The sequence below is a fragment of the Centruroides sculpturatus genome, unplaced genomic scaffold (assembly GCF_000671375.1).
Source record: "Centruroides sculpturatus isolate CEXI.00-Female unplaced genomic scaffold, Cexi_2.0 scaffold350, whole genome shotgun sequence".
Classification (NCBI taxonomy): Eukaryota; Metazoa; Arthropoda; class Arachnida; order Scorpiones; family Buthidae; genus Centruroides; species Centruroides sculpturatus.
In genome coordinates this window covers 461,375-484,111 of record NW_019384643.1, presented here as the reverse complement: position 1 = coordinate 484,111, position 22,737 = coordinate 461,375, and the positions used below count along the sequence as shown (strand labels likewise).

The 22,737-nt window shown below is 27.6% G+C and overlaps 1 protein-coding gene across 1 annotated transcript in view; it reads right to left on the bottom strand.

Moving 5' to 3' along the window:
- Positions 1-22,737, bottom strand: part of LOC111626081 (trichohyalin-like) — a 55,655-nt gene that overhangs the window by 13,975 nt on the left and 18,943 nt on the right. Inside the window, exons 3-10 of the mRNA XM_023369364.1 lie at positions 14,195-14,333; positions 14,024-14,117; positions 11,416-11,542; positions 8,528-8,709; positions 6,676-6,711; positions 3,875-4,036; positions 3,646-3,804; positions 390-516 (exon numbers count right to left, since the gene is read on the bottom strand). Coding sequence (XP_023225132.1) covers positions 390-516; positions 3,646-3,804; positions 3,875-4,036; positions 6,676-6,711; positions 8,528-8,709; positions 11,416-11,542; positions 14,024-14,117; positions 14,195-14,333 — 1,026 coding nt within the window. The remainder of the gene's footprint in view (positions 1-389; positions 517-3,645; positions 3,805-3,874; positions 4,037-6,675; positions 6,712-8,527; positions 8,710-11,415; positions 11,543-14,023; positions 14,118-14,194; positions 14,334-22,737) is intronic.

The following is a 22,737-nucleotide window of genomic DNA, read 5'->3' as shown; positions in this document are numbered from 1 at the left end:
AATGGAATTTATAAGCTTGTTTCCCATTGGGAACAGGTTATTGAATGTGAGGGTGGTTATTTTGATGAATAAATTGTGTTACTTGCTATACATTTTTATGCTTGTTTTCTTTCAACAAAAAATGACAGAACTTTTTTGGTTACCTGTACAAGTATGGACTCCAAGAAAAAAACTTTGAATTTGAACATTGAAACATTGAATTTTATCACAAATATAACAAATACAAATATAATTATGATTATCATTCATAATCTCTGACAATTAGTACTACTACTTTTTTATTTATCAATGAAGAATTTAATAATATTAAAGCTTAAATTTTTTAGTTTTTAAACTACTTTGCTAAAATCTGAACTAGACTTACATATATAATTTTATAAAATATTTACCATTTTCCCTATTTATGTTAGTAGGTGATTGTTGACAACGAGCTTTTTCGACTTGTCGAAGTTCCCATTCTAGTCTTTTTCTTTCTAACCTATGTTTTTCTTTTTCCTGAAGCTGCCTTGCTAATCTCTACAAAAGAAATTTATCAAATTTGATTTACTAAAATATAACAAAATATCCAAATCACAATTCATCAATATACTTATATATTTAAATATGTAAGTTTTATATAATAGAACTGAACTTATTGAAAATAATAAATAAATTATTATTGTTATTCAAGAGTCACTGTAAATACTGTATTGGTCCAAACATTAGTCAATGTTTTCTCCCTCTTTACAAAGGAGGGAAAAATCTAAAGTTTTTCTTTAATTTAGATAACTATCAGCAGTAAATATTGTGCAGAATTTAAACTGACACTAAAATTTGGTGTGTCAATTGTTTAGTGATACTAAAAGTCAGCCAATTTATGACATATTCTGCTGCAGCCTGCAAACCATGCATGCAAATTACGTACAATTGTAACTGATTAGTCAATTGTTTTTGAATGATAAAAACAATTGGCTTTGATTCATCATATTTAATAGAATTGGTCAAGTTTGATAAGTTCTACGAAAATTTTATTTTGGTAACTTTATTTCATTCCTAGGAGTCTTCACTAATTGAGTGATTGTCAAAAATTGGAGAAGGTTGCTGAAAATTTATTTTGTTGTAAGGTATAAATTTCTATTATAATCATATGAAATATATACTTGTAAATTTATAATTACACATTTTAGACAGTTACAGAAAAAATAGGACAGAAGAAAGTGAAACAAAGTTGCAGTTTCATTCTTGATAGTCATAAAACTGGAAATACACTTTCCAGAAAACACATGAAATATACAACGAAGCCTACTTCTATGGTGTAATGTTATATGCTGATCAGCCTATCATCAGGTGTATAAGACATTGTTTCAATTTTTATCTGTAACTTTTATTAATTTCATTTTTATTTATATTGACAAAGAAGCAAATAAGCTACAATTTGTAACTTATAATTTAGGTATCTGATGCATATATTTCTTTCTATAAAACAAACCCTTTGAGTGCAATTAGGTATAATTTAAATACAATTCATAAAAATTACTAAGAAAGTAATCAAAAATTCATTTATGCCGATTTTGTTTACAAATATCTGGAATCAAATTAATGAAATAAGAAATAGGAATAATGACAATAAAAGTTCTGAAATATTATTTCAATAACTTTTCAAATTTTTTTTACTGCAAATTGCTAATTTTTATATGAATATAGAATTAATAATGAAAAGGTCAACTTACTTATATTTGGGTCCTAATTTTTTTTTCAAAATTAAGAAAAGCAAGGATTTCAAAATTGGGAATCAACTTATGGCCAACAGTAAAAAAAAAAGAGGGGAAAATAAAGCCTTATAGATATTCATTAGTGATTATAAAAATAGACCCACGTTGTGGGAGGGATGCCATCTACAATAAGTCCTTTATTATCTTCTAAAATAAAAATATAAATTATTCTGCTGGGAATTCATGAAATTAATATTGTATATTTTGATATGTTTATTTATTCAAGATGTTAGATGTTTATCTTTGTCTGATAATAAGAATATGTTTATTGAATATCTTTAAATATTTATTTNGTACTTAAGGACAAGAAATTAAATAGTTATCTTAAATAATTTTAATAAATTATTTAAAGATAACTATTTAATTTAACAATTAGTTTTTATTATATTATACAGCTCTCTAAGCAATAATGTACACTCTAATAATGTGTGACAGACAACAAATTTGCCTTATTAAATTAATCAGCTATAACAATTAGATTACTGTTCCATCTTCTACTGTTGTGTACATATATATCCAAATAAAAACTTGGAAATTTCTATCAGAAAATCACATTACAAAATTAGTCAATCTTCACTTCCACAACAGTGTTGAAAAACATAATTAAACAAAGCATACAAGGTAATACTAATAAAAAATAGTATAAGAAGTAATTATTGGAAAAATGAAAATGCTTAATTTTTTTCTTATTAGTTTGTAAAGCAACTTTCCAAGAAACATTAAATTATTTACATAATTATGCAAGCAAGGTTGATTGTTGTTACATATCAAAAAGCAAATAGTATTTTATGAAATTTATTTGTTTATTATTTAACAAATGAAGAAAACTTTTTAATTAAAAAAGAACATTTAACTTAAAATATTCTAAATTATATTCTCATAACTCAGTTCATTTTTATCATATTATGAGCTTTAAATTTGCAGCTTTCAAATGCTGTCTTAAATTATTTTTTGATTGTAAATTTTTTCAGCCTAGTGTTTTCTCTCTTATTATGTAACATCTTACATATTAAGCAATATATATCCAGCAAATTTAAGTTTATAATATAATTTTATATATATAATATGTAATAGTTTCTAATTCGGTATAAATAACTTTTTAATAGACTGGACTGTAGTGTATTTCTTTACTTGTTGAATGATAAATCGTGCAAAAAAATTAAAGAGAATACATTAAATTTGTTTACTAAGGGTAAGCTAGAACCTAGAGAAAAGCATTTCTAAAAGGATTCAGATATGTAGACTTTATATGAAAATTTATCCCACTTAATCAGATAGGAGGATACAGAAAACTCTTGTATAATTAACAGTAAAAAACACAGACAAATTAAATGACAGAACTAAATAAGAAATGTAAATAAAAAATGACAATTATTTGATGTTTACATTTATAAATATGTAAACATCAAATAATTATTATTGCTTATATTTGCACTTCACATAATTATTAAATTAGTAAAGGAAACATAATATAATGATATATTACAGATATTAGAAAAGTTTCACAAAAACATGCATTTTAGAAAAACCAAATATTTACAATCTTGCAGACTTATATAGCTTAGTCAGTCATTTTGTTCATGAATACGATAATGACTATACTTTTTTTCCTACTACAATCATACAAAATTTATATTTAATATAGCAATTAGGCATCAAATGATTTATTGTTTAATGCCTTATCATTATTTTAAATATGAAAATTTTTAAAAACCAGACTTTTATTTTGCAACATAATAAATTGAAATTTCTGGAAAATCAAACTGTAAATTAATACAACTTAACTCTAGATTATAATATATTTAAATGTAATGCAATTAAAATTTGTTCAATTTAAGAAAAAATGATTAATTAGCATAATTTACAAAATCATTGTATAGTGATAGCTATGTACAATGATTCTGAACACTATCATGATATTATGCACATTTAAATATAAATAATTTTCATAATACCTCCTATCCATTTCCTGATGAAGTCTATGGTCTAAATTTGGATGATCAAGTCCATCTTTCGAATCTGGAGAAGTGCTGCTAACTTCTTCAATTGTTTCCTATAAAAGTAAAATCATCAATCCATAATTAGTAAAAAAATTATTAAATTTTTATTTCATTTGTGCTTACCATCTCTTGCTGTTGTTGCTGTTGCTGTAACATTGCTTTTTGTCGGGCCTTCTCCCTGGCTTTCTTTGCTTTTGCTCTTTCTTGCTCTTGTAACACTCTTGCTAATTCTCTATCTTGTGCTTCAATAGCAAGCTGTCTGTCTTTAAAATTTGGTCCACGTCTCTATATAAAAATATTTTGTAGGTCAGAAAAATTATTTCAATATACATAGTTTTATAAAATTTATTGTGATAAATATCTCTTCAATTTATACATAACTATTTCATACATAATCTTATCTAATTGTTTGAATTATCTTTTTATATAATCTCCAAATAGCAGAGACCATCAAGACTAAGAAGTTTGTCCGCTATTTGAAGGTACATGCTGGCAGCCATATTGTATTTTAACCTGGTCATTCTAAAGTGAAGAATACACTGAATTGCAAACACATCAAATTTGTGTTAGGAATGTGAAAATACCAAAAAGTGTACATTATATATATTTTAATTATATATACTAAGTATATTATTTATCTTTTCATTTTCAGCTGTAGAAATCACATTAATTATTAATTCATCAAAAATGACCTGAGTGGAAGTAACAAAAAAGAAAACTGAAACTGTTATTATGAACAGAAGTATGAACGAAGGTCTGTTTAGGTGACGAGAGTTTGAATGTTGAGTTACAAAGATGATTTGCTAGCCACTTCAAGGGGTAAGAAATGTATTTGGTATTCTTGCATTTATAATGTCATTTACAATCTAAGCAACTAATAAAAATCAATATAGTGATTTGTCTATTTTGTAGTTATCAAATAGGTGTCATTTTTCAAACATTTTTGTTTTTTTCAATAAATGACTTATTAAAAATAACTTTAGCTACCACAAAGCTGTTAAGATCATAAATGATGTCATATATGCAAGAAAACTATATCTTCCTACCCTTTAAAGTGGTCAGCAAATTGTCTTCATAATTACAATCTTTGAACTCTTTAAACTTTTGCCAATTGGAAATTAATTTCCAATTGGTGAAAGCTTGGTAATTCCAAACTTATTATTGGAGTTAAGCTTATGGTACCAAGAAACCATAAACTTTCTCAAAGTTATTCATTCATTCAACAAGAACCATAGCACAGTAGTTATGAAAAAGAAACAGCTTTAAGGTTAAGACAATAGCATTTATAAGCTTAATTCCAACAATAAGACAGAAGTTTAATAGCATTAATATGTGTGATGATGAATGGTAATTGACAACTTAACCAGATTAGTCTTCTCTAACAGATAAAAAATATTTAACTTTTTATAACCTGCCCTCCTCCCCTATTCCTATTTTAAGTCAATCTTTGTTTGGCACCTACAGTCAAAATTCATCCTATGAAGTTTATTTGAACTGATTCTTTGTTTTAATTTTAAAATATTTTCTATGTAATAAATTCTTTCAGAATATTGAAGGCGGGACTTTGTGTTTTCATAAGGTAGATTATGGATGATGGTGTCTATTATTTAGAGGTAAATATTATAGATGCTCTATTTGGAAGGTCTAGGAATTGTAAAAATTCCATTAAGTAGAGGTGTCCACTATGTGGGAGTGTCTGTTAATGGAGGTTACACTGTATTTAAAAATACTTAAAATTAGATTCAACTTTATTGTTGGTATATATGAATTTCAAATGAGTGAGTATCATTGTATTTTTTATTACTACTATAATACTTAACTTTTTATTAGGAATTAAATGTATGATTTCTCTGAATCAAAAAAATTAAACATTGTGACATACTAGTTGGACTTATAAAGCTTTATTTTTTAAAAGTAACATTTACTCACTTGCAACACAAAGGGGTCCAGAAAAGATTTTTAACTGAAAATATGTTTTTCCAAACCATTTTCCAAGTTAAAGATCTTTCCTGCACCCAATTGTGTTACAAGTAAGTACTGTTGATCTAATACATAGAGTCGTGTTACAAGGATTTAAGCACATGTTAGTTTTTTTAAATATTGTGGTACAAATAATTACTATAAAAATTTTGTATACTATTAAATTAAAACTGATAAGCTTAAAACTGTTTTTAAACCAGAAAATAATAATTACCTAAAGAAATTTTTAGGTGCATTATCTCTACTTAAAACCTACATCATTTTCTGAATTTAATAATAATGTTTTCCTTATTTTAAAAAATCTTCATATTTAAAAATGAAGTACAGTACAGTAGAGCATCGATTATCCAAATATTGATCAACTGAAAGCGTTCCAGTTGGCAAATTTAAATTTCTGCTAGTGCTATGGCGCTGCAATATTTGGCTATGTCTTGGGCTACCCCAATATTATTTTTGTTGGTGTGCGTGTTTTAGCTGGTAGCACTGATGCGACCATGAGCGTGTACTTAAGGACGCACCAGGATTTGAACGAATTTCAACATGGGATAGATTATGTACAAAAAAATATATTAATCAGTTATCCAAAAAATCGATTATCCGAACAACCCCAGTCCCGAATTGTTGTTTTGGATAATCAATGCTCTACTGTAATTGCATTCGTGTGTTAAAAAATGATTATATTAATGAAAAATCATGTCACTCTTTCATTTAACAGAAGATAAAATGATCTGAATTTAATTCAAACCAACTTTTTTAGAGACAAGAATAAAAAATCACCATAAATTATTTTTACATACGTTTACAACTTTGTTAAAATTACTTTCCATTGAAAATAATTAAGTTTTGTCCTTATTAGACCACATTGACAAAAACATTAACAATTAAATATATGTAAGTCAATAACATCTATAATTATTACGTTGGTTCAAAAAGCAAGTACTTACTTTTGTTTCTTGTTCTTGCAAAAGCCTGGCCAATTCCTATGTGAAAAATTATACATTTTTGTTATTAATTTTAAAATATATTTGAACTTAAAAAAATAGATATTTAAACAGTAGCATCCCTACAAAATCAAAATTTTTAAAGAAGGTATTGAAAATAAAAAATTTAAATTTAAAATTACTAGTAACAATCATTTTTGAATAAAAACTAAAAATTTTTATTTAAATTTTCTCAGTTGATAAAATTGCATTGATATTTCTGTATAAATTTGTTTGCCAAAATTTCCCACAAATAACCTATGGGTTATATGTGTTTTATACTCAATTTGAAAGAGAATATAAGTTATATATTGCTGCTGGTAATTATCTGATGATTTTAGCAATTATGAGGTCATCCAACATTTTTTTGTATCTAAATTTTTTGAAAAATACCTTTAATAATTGTAAAAAGTTTTACTCATTATGTAAATTCATCTATCATTCAAATTTTCTGGAAACTATCAAAGACACATTTTTATATCTCGTGTCATTTCTTTTTCTGTATGTCAATCTTTATTTTAATTAATGTTAGACACAAATAATTAAACTTTTATCTCAAAAGCTAGTAAATTTCAAGTAATTTCTACTTTTTATGTAAGTACTTTCAGTAAGCTAGTTAGAAGCCTATTAGCTTACTGAATCAATTTTAGTACATGTTAATTCTCTACAGTAAATAGGAACTTTGAATATTGTAGTCTATGTGCAACTTTCTTAACATAGTATTCTTGGCAAAACCACACAGACCACATTCCAATTCTGTTGGACTGTGGTCTGTTGTGTATTTGAATTCCATCCTGTCAGTTAATACCAGTGTGCAGAGCTATGCTGCATCAAGATCAAGACATAGATACAGAAAACTTGTTACTGTGGTTATATTCTGTTCATATATATATCTGTATTTAGGAATTTCCTATATGTCATGAGTCTAGTATTAATGTGATGTGCTGTTGTAAAGTTCTAATGTTTTTATACATATGTAGAGTATATGGTATGACCTGTACAAGTAAGAACTGCAGGCATGATAAATAATAAGTACTTACCATATTCATTCTCAACAGATGGAACTCACTCATGAAATAAAGCATTTAATACTGGTAATTTTTTCAGTGTATTTTTTATGTTGTGGGTATTTGGAACAGCTATGTCTATGACATATGTGATTTTGTTTTGTTTGTTGATCTAAATGATGTCTGATCTCTTACATTGGAATATTTTGCCTTATTATGGCTCAGTCTTAGTATATTTTATGGGGATTCATATTCATATAGTTTTCTAAAATTGTATATAAATTTGAAAGAACTTAAGAATTCTTTGGAACTGGAAATGAAATGACAGTAACAGACTATTTTCACTTATAGCAATGCAAATTTTGCAATAACAAATTTCATTCAATTTAAAATTTATTTTATTTATGTTATGTTTTTATGTAGAAAAATTTTTAAATTAAAATGTAAGTCAAAAACTGTTGTTTAACTGATGAATTAATTATGCATTCATTGAAAATGTACCTCTGAATTTTAATATATTTCTACAGAATAATTATCTGTCTATATAAATATATAATTATCTTACATAGCACACAACTACATACATATATTACACTTACCAAGATTTAATATTTAAAATAAGACAATGACACTAAATTGCTTTAAATCATTTCATCTTCATATAACTTTTTTGAATTAAGTTTGCACCAAAATTAGGTTCTTACAAGTTTTTTAGTTAATTTGCATTTTAGTAAATTAAACTTAACTTCTTTTTTGTTTTATTTTATTAACAAAAAAAATACAAATTGATAACATTTAAAAAAACTTACTGCATCTTGTTCTTCTTGAAACTTCTTCATTTCATCATCTGTGAGACCTGGTGGGGGTTTTAAACAGAAATCTGAGAGATCTGAGTCTTTATCCTCTTTGGCAAGCAAATCCACAGGTGGAGTAATTTGTGTTTTAGCAAATGATTTACTGACAGTTTCAACTTCATTTCTTGTGGAGCATTCTAAAAATAAATAAATTTTAAATTAAAAGTTTTTCATTTGTTATAAACTGTTACTATTCAAATCTTTATTAAACTAATAAAGGAAATTTATTTATAGGTTTTAATATATACAGATATACTCCATTTAATATCAGTAATCCCTTCCTAAAACTATATATTCTGTGTGAAACATTAACCAGAAACTTTTTTCTATTATTTTAAATGGGAAAAAGTTATAATGTCTTACAACATTAACTTAATACACTCAACTAGTATCTAAAAACATAATTCACTATATAAAATATTTGCTTAAACCATTGTTTTCTGATCACCAAGAAATTAATATGGTTACAAACAAACAGTTGCTTTATACACTATGACATGTATAACTAAATTTAACAGATAACAATGTAGAAAATCCAATTATTTTTCAACTAAATAAGTAAATTAGTGATAAAATATTAATAAAACAAGATTGCAATTAATATAAATGCTATTTAAAAAATCTGGTGCTCATATAGTTTATTGCTCAATACCACTTTAAATGTATCTTCTACATGTTCTTCAATTTTCATGAAAGTCCATGAAACTTAGCACTATTATAACAAAAATAAAACAAACTGCTGAAGTGAGGTTACCAAAAGTATTTAATCAGAAATGTTTTCTGATTAACAGCCAATGAAATAGAATTCTACTATCATCTGTTAAAATTATTGATAATAACGCAAGAAAATAAATAGAAATACAAAAATTTTTTACAGCATTCTATAATTTCTATAAATGCTTTTACAGTATCATTCAATCCTACATGTAGAGAAATATGAATTAGTATTTTACATTGTTTCTTCATTTTTACTTTCTCAGCTGTTATATATAACAGAGGAAAAGTATGGCAATCTGACAAATGACCCCCCCTAAGATTTTTACATTTTTGGACTCAGGACCATGAAACATCAAGAAATGAAAAAAATTCAAGGGTTTTTCTGTATGTATGGATGTTAGTGTGGAGCGGGACAATTTTGTTCACCCTGTTTGAGGGAGATAAAGGGGGGTCATGTGTATCTCCAGTAGGATTGGACTTAATGACAATTTTACTCATTATTAGCATTTACAATTTTTTATAAAACCCATCCCTATCTTCAACATTAAGCTTTTTGCCATTTTATAAATAAAATTATAAAAAGGTTTTAATAATAAAATATCATAACAGATGGCACCACACATGCAGTTTTAAACGTTGCCAGGAAAGTTAAACAACTCATTATTGATATTTTTAAAAAATCCAGAAATCTTCTTTGACATGCATTCACAAAATGGTCTGAATAAAACTATGTTTTCATAAATTTCATAAAAATTAGACTGAATTCTTTTACATAGTTTTTTCTTCTCTTAGTTTATTATGAAGACTAAGCAGCAAGCATGCTGAACTTTTCTATGGACATGTTTAGAACATTTCAATATTAGGTGTTGATTTCCTAATAAAATCAAAAATTTCAGTTAAAATTAAAAAGAAAAAAAGTATAAAGTTCAATGAGTGTAGAATAAAAATTAAGAGCTAACATCAAACATAAAATTAAACTCACTTGCTTTTTAAATTTGTGTTTCTAACTTAATTTTCAAGACAGTAATAAGGCCCTATAAACAGCATATGATTTGTAAATAAAAATTTGGAAATCATATTAGTTAAAATAGTCTAGTGATTGATTAAAAGGTAGAAAAATAAATAAAAATTAGTCCAGTATTAATAATTTATGAAAAAAATCTTAAAATTATCAAAATATTTTTTATAACAAAATCAAAAGTGGCATAGAAAATAACAAATCTGTATATCAAACTAAAAATAATATTGTATATGTCAATGAAGAAAACAGTAATTTTAGTGTAAAAAAATAAATTTTAATATTCTTCCTAAATTTAAATTTAGAATATAATTGCTAGGTTATCAAAGGATTTATAAATTAACTTTAAGAAAGCATTACATATATCACATTACACAGTTTATTANTTGACAGTTTAGAAATAGAGAGGTTATAGAAACGGAATTAGGGAAGTTTTTCAACTCTAAAAATCGTGACTTTTATAAAAATGGAATTTATAAGCTTGTTTCCCATTGGGAACAGGTTATTGAATGTGAGGGTGGTTATTTTGATGAATAAATTGTGTTACTTGCTATACATTTTTATGCTTGTTTTCTTTCAACAAAAAATGACAGAACTTTTTTGGTTACCTGTACAAGTATGGACTCCAAGAAAAAAACTTTGAATTTGAACATTGAAACATTGAATTTTATCACTAATAAAAATCAATATAGTGATTTGTCTATTTNGACTTTTATAAAAATGGAATTTATAAGCTTGTTTCCCATTGGGAACAGGTTATTGAATGTGAGGGTGGTTATTTTGATGAATAAATTGTGTTACTTGCTATACATTTTTATGCTTGTTTTCTTTCAACAAAAAATGACAGAACTTTTTTGGTTACCTGTACAAGTATGGACTCCAAGAAAAAAACTTTGAATTTGAACATTGAAACATTGAATTTTATCACAAATATAACAAATACAAATATAATTATGATTATCATTCATAATCTCTGACAATTAGTACTACTACTTTTTTATTTATCAATGAAGAATTTAATAATATTAAAGCTTAAATTTTTTAGTTTTTAAACTACTTTGCTAAAATCTGAACTAGACTTACATATATAATTTTATAAAATATTTACCATTTTCCCTATTTATGTTAGTAGGTGATTGTTGACAACGAGCTTTTTCGACTTGTCGAAGTTCCCATTCTAGTCTTTTTCTTTCTAACCTATGTTTTTCTTTTTCCTGAAGCTGCCTTGCTAATCTCTACAAAAGAAATTTATCAAATTTGATTTACTAAAATATAACAAAATATCCAAATCACAATTCATCAATATACTTATATATTTAAATATGTAAGTTTTATATAATAGAACTGAACTTATTGAAAATAATAAATAAATTATTATTGTTATTCAAGAGTCACTGTAAATACTGTATTGGTCCAAACATTAGTCAATGTTTTCTCCCTCTTTACAAAGGAGGGAAAAATCTAAAGTTTTTCTTTAATTTAGATAACTATCAGCAGTAAATATTGTGCAGAATTTAAACTGACACTAAAATTTGGTGTGTCAATTGTTTAGTGATACTAAAAGTCAGCCAATTTATGACATATTCTGCTGCAGCCTGCAAACCATGCATGCAAATTACGTACAATTGTAACTGATTAGTCAATTGTTTTTGAATGATAAAAACAATTGGCTTTGATTCATCATATTTAATAGAATTGGTCAAGTTTGATAAGTTCTACGAAAATTTTATTTTGGTAACTTTATTTCATTCCTAGGAGTCTTCACTAATTGAGTGATTGTCAAAAATTGGAGAAGGTTGCTGAAAATTTATTTTGTTGTAAGGTATAAATTTCTATTATAATCATATGAAATATATACTTGTAAATTTATAATTACACATTTTAGACAGTTACAGAAAAAATAGGACAGAAGAAAGTGAAACAAAGTTGCAGTTTCATTCTTGATAGTCATAAAACTGGAAATACACTTTCCAGAAAACACATGAAATATACAACGAAGCCTACTTCTATGGTGTAATGTTATATGCTGATCAGCCTATCATCAGGTGTATAAGACATTGTTTCAATTTTTATCTGTAACTTTTATTAATTTCATTTTTATTTATATTGACAAAGAAGCAAATAAGCTACAATTTGTAACTTATAATTTAGGTATCTGATGCATATATTTCTTTCTATAAAACAAACCCTTTGAGTGCAATTAGGTATAATTTAAATACAATTCATAAAAATTACTAAGAAAGTAATCAAAAATTCATTTATGCCGATTTTGTTTACAAATATCTGGAATCAAATTAATGAAATAAGAAATAGGAATAATGACAATAAAAGTTCTGAAATATTATTTCAATAACTTTTCAAATTTTTTTTACTGCAAATTGCTAATTTTTATATGAATATAGAATTAATAATGAAAAGGTCAACTTACTTATATTTGGGTCCTAATTTTTTTTTCAAAATTAAGAAAAGCAAGGATTTCAAAATTGGGAATCAACTTATGGCCAACAGTAAAAAAAAAAGAGGGGAAAATAAAGCCTTATAGATATTCATTAGTGATTATAAAAATAGACCCACGTTGTGGGAGGGATGCCATCTACAATAAGTCCTTTATTATCTTCTAAAATAAAAATATAAATTATTCTGCTGGGAATTCATGAAATTAATATTGTATATTTTGATATGTTTATTTATTCAAGATGTTAGATGTTTATCTTTGTCTGATAATAAGAATATGTTTATTGAATATCTTTAAATATTTATTTACTTTAAACCAAAATCTATAGCAATTTAGAATAGCATTATCTATTTTTAAATTATTTGTTATGTGGATTGCTTTAAAGATAAGATTGTTTTATTGAAGGCAATTGCCAACAAAAAATTTTGTAAATTTTATTATTTTTTATTGTTCTTCAATATTAAAGTAATTTAACTCTGAAAGACAATTTTCACAAGAATTAATTCAAATATAAACCTGATATCGTAATAAAATAACTCAGTGGTCCTAATTAATCAAATGATAACACCAGGTTCATCAGGTCATAACTTGCTAAAAATATGGGGATTATTTCTTGACAAATTGCCATACTTTCCCTTTGTTATATATAACAGCCGGGAAAGTAATATATAAATATTAAATAATTTAGACTAAATGGTAGGCTAAGTTGCCATCCTCTGTTAAATTTAATAATTAAGATTAAATCAATTAATTTAGAATATTCTGAAAGAAAGGCTCAATCCAAAGTGGGCTTGAACCAGCAACTCCTGCTATTATGCAGATAAACTTAATACAAGATGGTGACTTAATTATCTAAATTCAGTTCAAATTATTTTATATCTATATATATTATATTATATATAATTAGCTTATTGTAAAAAGTAGAAAATATTTTTTAAAAAATGGTGCAATGTTTGTGCCTGCACTATATATTCTTAAATTTTATAATTTAATGTAAAGTTTTCATTTTAATAATATTTTGGCCTTGAATAATTTCAAATTTAATAACCAAATATAAAAAGTCAAATATACAAATTTTCAGTTTATTCACTATTGAAGTATTCAATATGCAAGAAATATGGAAGTACTGATTTTAATTTAATAATAATAGAATTACATTTGATATTTTCCTTTTAATATTAATATAATTTAAAATGATATAAGTATGCATTATTAAATCTTAATCTTTCAAATTGTTATTATGCTGAAAATTGAAAGTTACCTCATCTTCCTGCTCAACATGTTTTTGTTTTTCGATGTCTTCTTTGGTCAATTGTTCTTGTAGTTTCTGAGCAATAAGTTCATCATCTCGTTCTCTGCATAAGAAAAAGTATTTTGCTTACAAAAGAATTATTAAAAAAAAATTTTTTTAATTTCTAAAAAGTATGTTTACTGTTGCTCTAGCAGCATTTGTTCATATTTCTGTTGGAGATCAGCTTCTTCATCTTCGATTTGTTGAACTGTTTTTGCTTCTTGCATATCTGTTCTGACTAAACGGTTCCTATGTCTATTATAATTATAATGTTGTTCAACTAAAAATAAAAAAAAATGTTTTTTGTTTTTACTTTCAAACTTAAAATAATCACAGTACAAACATTCATAAAAACATTTGCTAAAATAAAAATCAATAAGTTATTTTATAATATACTAGCTGTTACACGTGATTTTGCCCGTGCAGATTTTGCAAGCAAATCCAATTTATATTCAGTATTTCAACAACCATAGTAATTGTTATATAATTATATAACACCTACTGCTAAAAATGATGAGAATTGCCGAAAATCAAATGAACTATTTTCAATTTCATCAATTTTCTGGAATGTTTACAATCATTCTATAATCAAACCAATATGCAATAACAAATTTGAATGTAAAATGGTTCGAACATTTTTAAAATCAAAATAGATAAAAATATTTATAACAATGTCTGAAATGTTATCAATTTAATACACCTAAATACTCAATGAAGACTAAATGTAGTTGAAAACAAAAAATCGCATCTAAAATAGTACAGTAAAAGCCGTTGTTCAGGTTTAGCCATAATCCTATCCCTCGCCCCCTGCAGAGGAATTTTGAAAAATCCCTTCTTAGTATGCATTTTCATGACATACCCTAACTGTGTATCAAATTTCACCTCTAGGTTCAGCAGTTTGCTCTGAGTGATGATGAATCATTCATTCAGTCAGTCAGGACAAGTAATTTTATATATTCAGATATAAAATTTTGAGCATATATAAATTATCATTATTTTTCTATGATTACTTGAATTTATCATAAAAGATTTCTAATAAAAAACTTTTATAAAAATTTCTCAATTACTAAAGTATGTAAACAGTAAACCACAACACACCACCAGGATATAGTAATAATGTACCCAGAACCGACAACCAGTGTGAACAGAAAAAACAAATGAACCAAACTCAGCCTCGCTTTTCCCCACACAGAACACCTCAGATGGTTGGAGGTTGTGCAAGATATTTAAATATAATTTTAAATCATTGTGCACAAATTACAAAGAGGAAATGGTTTTGTCAATGGCTTGGCAAGCTTTGATTGACAACACGGTTTAACCATTCGTTGAGTTTCTGTTGGGCAACTGAATATGCAGGTGAAATTTGGATTTTTAAATTTTTGTATTTGTAATTCAAAATTTTTATATTCCAAAAAACTTTCACGACATTCTATTGGGTAACTGTTATAACACCCAAAGAAGAACTCTAGTGGAGTTTGAAAACATTTGCATTAGTTTTTTGATTTTTCTGTTCACACTGGTTATTGGTTCTGGGTACATTGTTAATTTCTCAATTTGTGATCATGTTTAATTCTAAATATTTTGAAAAGTTAGTATGGTTGAAAATCTAATATATATTTATGCTGGCAAATATTGATTTCATACTACATAGAAAACAGTAATAAGATTATGTAATGTTTGTTGCACTGTTGTTTATTGCACTTTACACAAATATGTAAATTCTGGACTGTAGTTCTCATATAATTCTTTGAACAGTCCAAGTAGCATTTATGTTTCAAATATTTTATATGAACTGATCAAGAAGTGGCAATTTTAAATAGAATAATGTCAACTGATTACACCTGTAATTAATCCCAATAATTTTTTACTTTTTTATTCAATTGTTTAATATTGTTGAACCTTGGTTTTATTGAACCAAATTATTCTGAACCTCTATTTGAGAGATCTCGATTACAGCAAACTGCCTCCAGGGATCTCCAAAACACCTGGTAAACCACATGCTGCTCCTTTTCCTAGAAAACATTTGTTGTTTAGTTACTGACATTAACATAGCCAATGATTCACATTCCTCATTAACCTAGAAATTTTCACCCTTTTGTTTCTAGAAGTTTCACCCTTTCAGTTGCATTCACAGTGTTAATAAAGATCTTACTAAAGAAGGAGTTCTTACAGATGAAAAAATTTTGCAATTTGTCATTGTCCCAGAAGAAAAAAGGAGGAAGATGAAGAGGATAAAGAAAAAGAAAGTTATGAGTGCAAAGTAATTGCTCCTATTCTGAGTACTGAAGAGACCAAGAAGGCACTGGAAATAATACAAATATGGGGACTTGCCAAACTTCAAGAAAAATGAAAACTTTGAGAATATATCTTTCAATATATATCAAACAATATTAAAGTGCTAAATGAAAATCTCATTTAACACTTTTTTACAAACAAAAGTCAATTAGAGATATTTTCAAAGTTGTACAAAATTAGATAGTCATAAAGGACAATAAAAATGCTTCATAAATGCAATTCTGCTGAATATTGAGTAAATTATTGCATTTTTTTCAATGCCTTTTAATTGTTCTTTTGATACACGGTTAAAATGAACTTTGGTACATGGATAAAATGAACTAAAACCAGTGGTCCCTTACCTCACAGTTCCACTAATTATAATTAGTAATTTCTCAAATTATGCATTTGATAACGGTCTTTATGTTGTCCTCTTAGTGCTAGTCAATAAAAACAATTTGTACTAAACTAAATGAAATCTTATTTACTCACCCCCACTTAATGTTATTCAGTCATTGTTATCAGTATAACCAAGTCCCAAAGTGATTACAATAAACAAATTCTACTGAAATTATTCATTATTTATGATTATCTGAACTGGCCAAATCTTAAGCTAGTTAAATTACTAAAGTAACTTATATGCTGAAGAACTACACTGGTATGATAAACACCTATTCTGTATATAATGGCACAATCAACTTAAATTATTTTACTTTCAGCTGCAAAAATATTATCAAAACAACATAAAAATTGTTAATAAATTAAAAATAAATTTAATGGAAAAACTTATTACAGGGAATTGATTATAGTTCTATTAAATATTTATTACTACTTATTAAAGAATGATTTTTTTTAATATGTATTATCTTAATAAAACTGTTACAAAAATTTAGTCATTTATATATTTTGAAAAATTTTAACAAATAATATTGTAAATATAAAAAAAAATAAATATATATCAAAATTTTGAAGAATAGTAATTTACATAAAAAGCCTTTAAACAAAATTTAGAAATTGATAGTTGACACAAGACAAGATATCAACATATACAGGTATCCCTTGTACAACATGGTTTTGCTCTAACATGGTTTGAAAATTGGGAATATTCTCCATACAATATGACTTCTGGTTTCACTCTAACATTGTTTTGGAAATCTTCTGTACAAAATTTCACAATTTTTAAGTACAAACTGTTATTTGATATTTTTTTTTATTCGAGTAAGCACACGTGTTGTCTCAAATTTGCCCATGAATTTTAGAATATTAAAATTTTCAAATTATTTGGTGCTTTTCATCAGGTTTACTTTAATAAAAACTAATAGTGCAAGGAAGGAAAAAATTGCATTAACTTTCCTATCAACCAGGTGTTGTCACTGCATTCAGATTTTAGCCCTTAAGACTGTCATTGTGTTTTCTTTTTATAGATTAATCTTTGTATTTAGTACAGTTTATTTAAACATTTTAAAATAAGTGCTATTAAACTTTTTTTTTTAACTTTAGGTAAGCAATCATTCATAAAATGACAGATAAAATATGGCAGTATCTCGGTACTCGAACAATCCGGTATTTGAACACAAATTATGGAAACAAGTTGCTTGGAACTCAATTGAACAAGTACAATCTGCTAGAACAAATTTTCAATTAATAACATATTTTTATTTTGTCATCCATAAAAAATTATGATAAATAAAAAAAAATGAAGATGTTGCTGAAATTTCTGATCAAGATCGACAAAAAAGCTGAGATGATGATGATACTTTGTAAAAAGAAAATGCCCTCATTTAACTAAAATTAATATTAACATGTGATACAGTACTTTTAATTTAATTGTTAATTAATTATTGATTGGAAATAAATTATCAATTTCTTTAATAAACATATTTTTCTTATTTCATATATTTCTCATATATTAGTAGTGAAAAAAAATAGTATACTTTTGCTAATTCTAGAATGTTTTGCATTAGTCTTTTGTTTCATATAGCATGGATTTGCATAACACAGAGCTTTTTTGGAATGTAACTACAGTGTTATACGAGAGATATCTATATATGTGACCAACATAACTGTGGACTATGTGGTTGGTCTAAAATTTGCCTATTGTGAACAGAATTAACTGTAATATAGTTGAATGAATGGCAATTATCTGGTTCAGACTATCCATGAAAATTTCTGAAACTTCGATTTGGATTTGAACTCGTTCCTTATGGTAACGTGAAAATGATTATACTACTTTGACCATACAAATAGACAGAAATTTGATAGCATTCAATGCATTTGAAAATAATAACAAATTATTATCTATAAAAATCTCAAGTTTATTATAGTACTTTCACAAATTCAAACTGATTCAATACCGAAGTATTTTGACTATGATTTCTTCTAAAATAATTAGAAATTCAATTGTCCTTAAGGTCAACCTTATCTGATTAATATTGTGCAATTTTTTTATTTCTATAAACAGAACTATTGAAGATACTTCAAACTAATCAGTCCAAATAATGATATCAATACATATTCAACAATTAGATGTTTCTATTCCAAGTAACAGATTCAAAAATTCTCTCTTCCTATAAGAGCATACATGAAAGTTGAAAATATAAAACACAGTAACCATGATAAAATTATTATCCATCGCACACAAAAACCTTCTGAAACTCCAGTAATACATGTTTACAAAACAGCAAACATTTTCAACCCTATCAGGGTCTTCCTCAGGCTACAGTTATGAGGAATTCAATTAAGTGCGAAATGGAACAAGAAACCGAATGAATGCGATTCAAATTTTAGAACAGCAATGTTAATATTAAAAAATAGAACATTATGCTCGTGTAAAAATGAATCACATTCATTCGGTTTCTTATTCCATTTCTCACTTATTTGAATTCCTCATAACTGTAGCCTGAGGACGACCCCGATAAGGTCCAAAACATTCGCTATTTTGTAAACACGTATTATTGGAGTTTCAGAAGGTTTTTATGTGTAATGAATTATATTTCCTCCAGTATTTGCTAAGTTCATTTGTTATATAACAAGCTATGCCGGCTAATTTGTACAAGAAAATAGTGTTAGCTCTAACTAGAGCTAGGGCTAAACTGGGATTTCTTATGACATGCAGGAACAAAAAAGTATTTCCTATGTCTACGTACCGGATCTGACTTCCGAGTGGATGTGATTTGCTATTACCAAAGCTGCATATGTTATGCTTAAGAAAAGCAATACAATCAGTCCAAAAAACAGTGTTCTCTAAACTCAAAAGCTTGATTAACCTGGAGAATCTGCATCATGAAAATCCTGCTAGGTTACATGATATCAATAGAAGAATGGCCATCTACCAAGAAATTCTTCAAAGAAACATTTCTGAGCAGTACCAGAAAAAGTTGGAGTGGATTCATGGTAAACAGAAGCCCAAGATACAGTTACATAACATCTTGGGCTTCATGGCCCATATGCTGGGACAACATTTCCCCCCACCATAACTCATCCGTGCACTGGTGCATGGCCCCGTGTATGTACTGGGGGATTCTGTAATATAACCGAAAGAAGTAATGCTTGACATGGAACATCTCATCACAGGATTGCTGGACATCCCAAGGAGTATTATAGGTGGAAAGCTACAATCAAGATATGTGAAGCCAACAATAGGAAGCGTCAGGATGGGTTCTGGAAACTAATACATAGATCCAAGAAATGGTTAACTTAACAAAACATTGTGATCATCAGAGCAGACAAAAGCAAGTCTCTTTAATGAAGAAGGACACACATACTTCTATGATGCAGGGGTACATCACAGATACTGACTATGAAAGCATTGATGATGGATACCTTCACAAATTACAGGCACATGTTAAGCGTTTCACACAAACAAGGTTTGCTAGAGAGTGGGGCTTGAATAGGGTGGTGGTGACATCTCCAGATATGCCTAGGCTTTTTACCTTCGCCAAAACCCACAAGGAGTTACCTTCTCTTAGGCCGGTCCTAGATAAGGCTAGATCACCCACTAGAGCCTTGGAAAATGCAGTGCACAAATGCATATATGACCGTATAAACACTTACACTTGGACTATCAGGAACCCTATTGAGCTTATTGAAACTTTGAAGAATCTTAACATAACTGACTCCACTTATATCACGGTTCAGGATTTTTGTTTCACTGTACCTGTTCATAAAAATTCAGCCGTGCTTCTGTGAGTTCAGGAATTTATTACTCACCTACTCTGGTGCCTCCACTCATCGCAAACACATCATAAACACATTTAATAGTCGTTTGGTCATCTTATGTTACTTGTCCTTCTTCCGTTTTAATAGCAAAACTTACCTCCAAAAGCAGGGTGACCCCATGGGGAGCCTCTTTCGGGGGATTTATGTGAGCTAGTAATCAGGAGACTTGAACAACAAATCATTCCTTTGTACATTTCCAACATCCTCCTGTACAGGAGATATGTCGACGTTGTCTTTATCATATGGAGACAGAACCTGACGTCAATCAGTTCATTAACTCAATGAACAACAACCCATATGGCCTAAACATCAAATTGGACCAAAAAAGCAACACCTCTGCATGCTTTCTTGACTTGGACATTCAATTAATAGATAATGGGATCACATTCAAAGTCTTTTACGAAAAGTGCTATGTACCACTGTTCATCCCTGCTAACTTGGAGGATCCTTACTCCTACAAGATCACGATTTTTTGGGCCTTAAGTAAGAGGGCATTCGCGCACCACTCTAATTATGAAGACACTGTAGCTGAACTAAAACATATCCAGGAAATGGCCACACAACATGGATATAATAGGAACTTAGTATACAATATTGCTAGTGCTTACACATGGAGGAACACACACAACACTCCTGACATCCCCGAGGATTCTCGGGATAACAACCGTACAAGAAAAATCGTAAGGTACAACCACCATCTGGACAAAATATACAGAGAAATTTCCTCCAGCAGAAAACTAAAATAGCTTACAATAGGCCAAGATCCATTTACAGTTTACTCTGCAACGGAAAGGATACGCTTGACTTAAAATACACACCGGGGGGTATATGCTGTCCCTCTTTGAGATGATAGATTTAATAGTCGTTTGGTCTATGTGGGCTCAACCAACGCTCTCTTCACAAACGCCTTCGGGAGCACAAACACGACATTGATAATAATAAACATACCACCACCCTTTCAACTGTTGCCACCGAACCTGGAATCATGGTTGATCTACAAAATGCCCGTCTAATCAGGCTATCATACCGTACTGATCAGCTCAACATGGAGACCCTCGAAATATATAAAGCAGGATTACATAACACGTGCATTAACTCTAAGGATGCAGTCAGCATCTCTCACGCATGGAAATTTTGTTATGAGGGAACACTCCCCCCAGTAAGTAGCTTTAATTTGTATGTATTTCACCGGCATTCAACGTTTTGCAGGCTTAATTTTACATGTGCTTAAACATCATTTCTACATGAGTGTAATGTTCTATTTTTTAATATTAACATTGCTGTTCTAAAGTTTGAATTGCATTTGTTTGGTTTCTTGTTCCATTTCACACTTAATTGAATTCCTCATAACTATAGCCCTCAGAGGAAGAACCTGATAGGGTTGAAAACGTTTGCTGTTTTGTAAACACATTACTGGAGTTTCAGAAGGTTTTTATGTGTGATGAATTATATTTCCTCCAGTATTTGTTAAGAAGTTCATTTGTTATTATCATTATCATTCAAACATGTTGAATTCAGTATTTATGCTCTTTTGATAGTAGATACCAAACTTTGAATATCAGATATATCTCTTGATATATTCTTAAAATTCTATAAAATAAATTTCACTGTTGTAGATTAAGTGTACAAATCTGCAGAGAGAATTATAATATTAAATTTTTAAAAGTCTCAAATGTGAATGTGAATATTAATTATTATTTCAAATAAACATTTTATTTGGATCAAGATAATTTATCAGATAGTTATTTACATAGTATTTTCTGAAAAAATAATATTAAATAAATTTTCTAATACAATAATTTTTGATATCCAGAAGTCTTTGCAATACTGTATATCATTTTACTGTAGTTGGTAAATTTCTAAAGACTAAATTGTTGTATACTTTATTGTCATGAAATTTTTTGAACTCATTTCCTCTAATAAATTCAGCAGTATAATTATAGCTCAATAAAAGTTCTGTATAGAGCTGATCATAATAAATTACTATACTGTATATCCTTCATACCTTCTACTTTTCATCAGAGAAACACCCTGCTAACTTCAACTTTTGTAAACTCAGACAATCTTCACCCTCTATTAGTCTGAATTAGCAAAGGTTTACTGTATATAGAATATTTCAATTGAATAATTAAAATAATTTTTTAATTTTAACTTACACGCAAATTAAATTAAAACATATATACATTAATTTG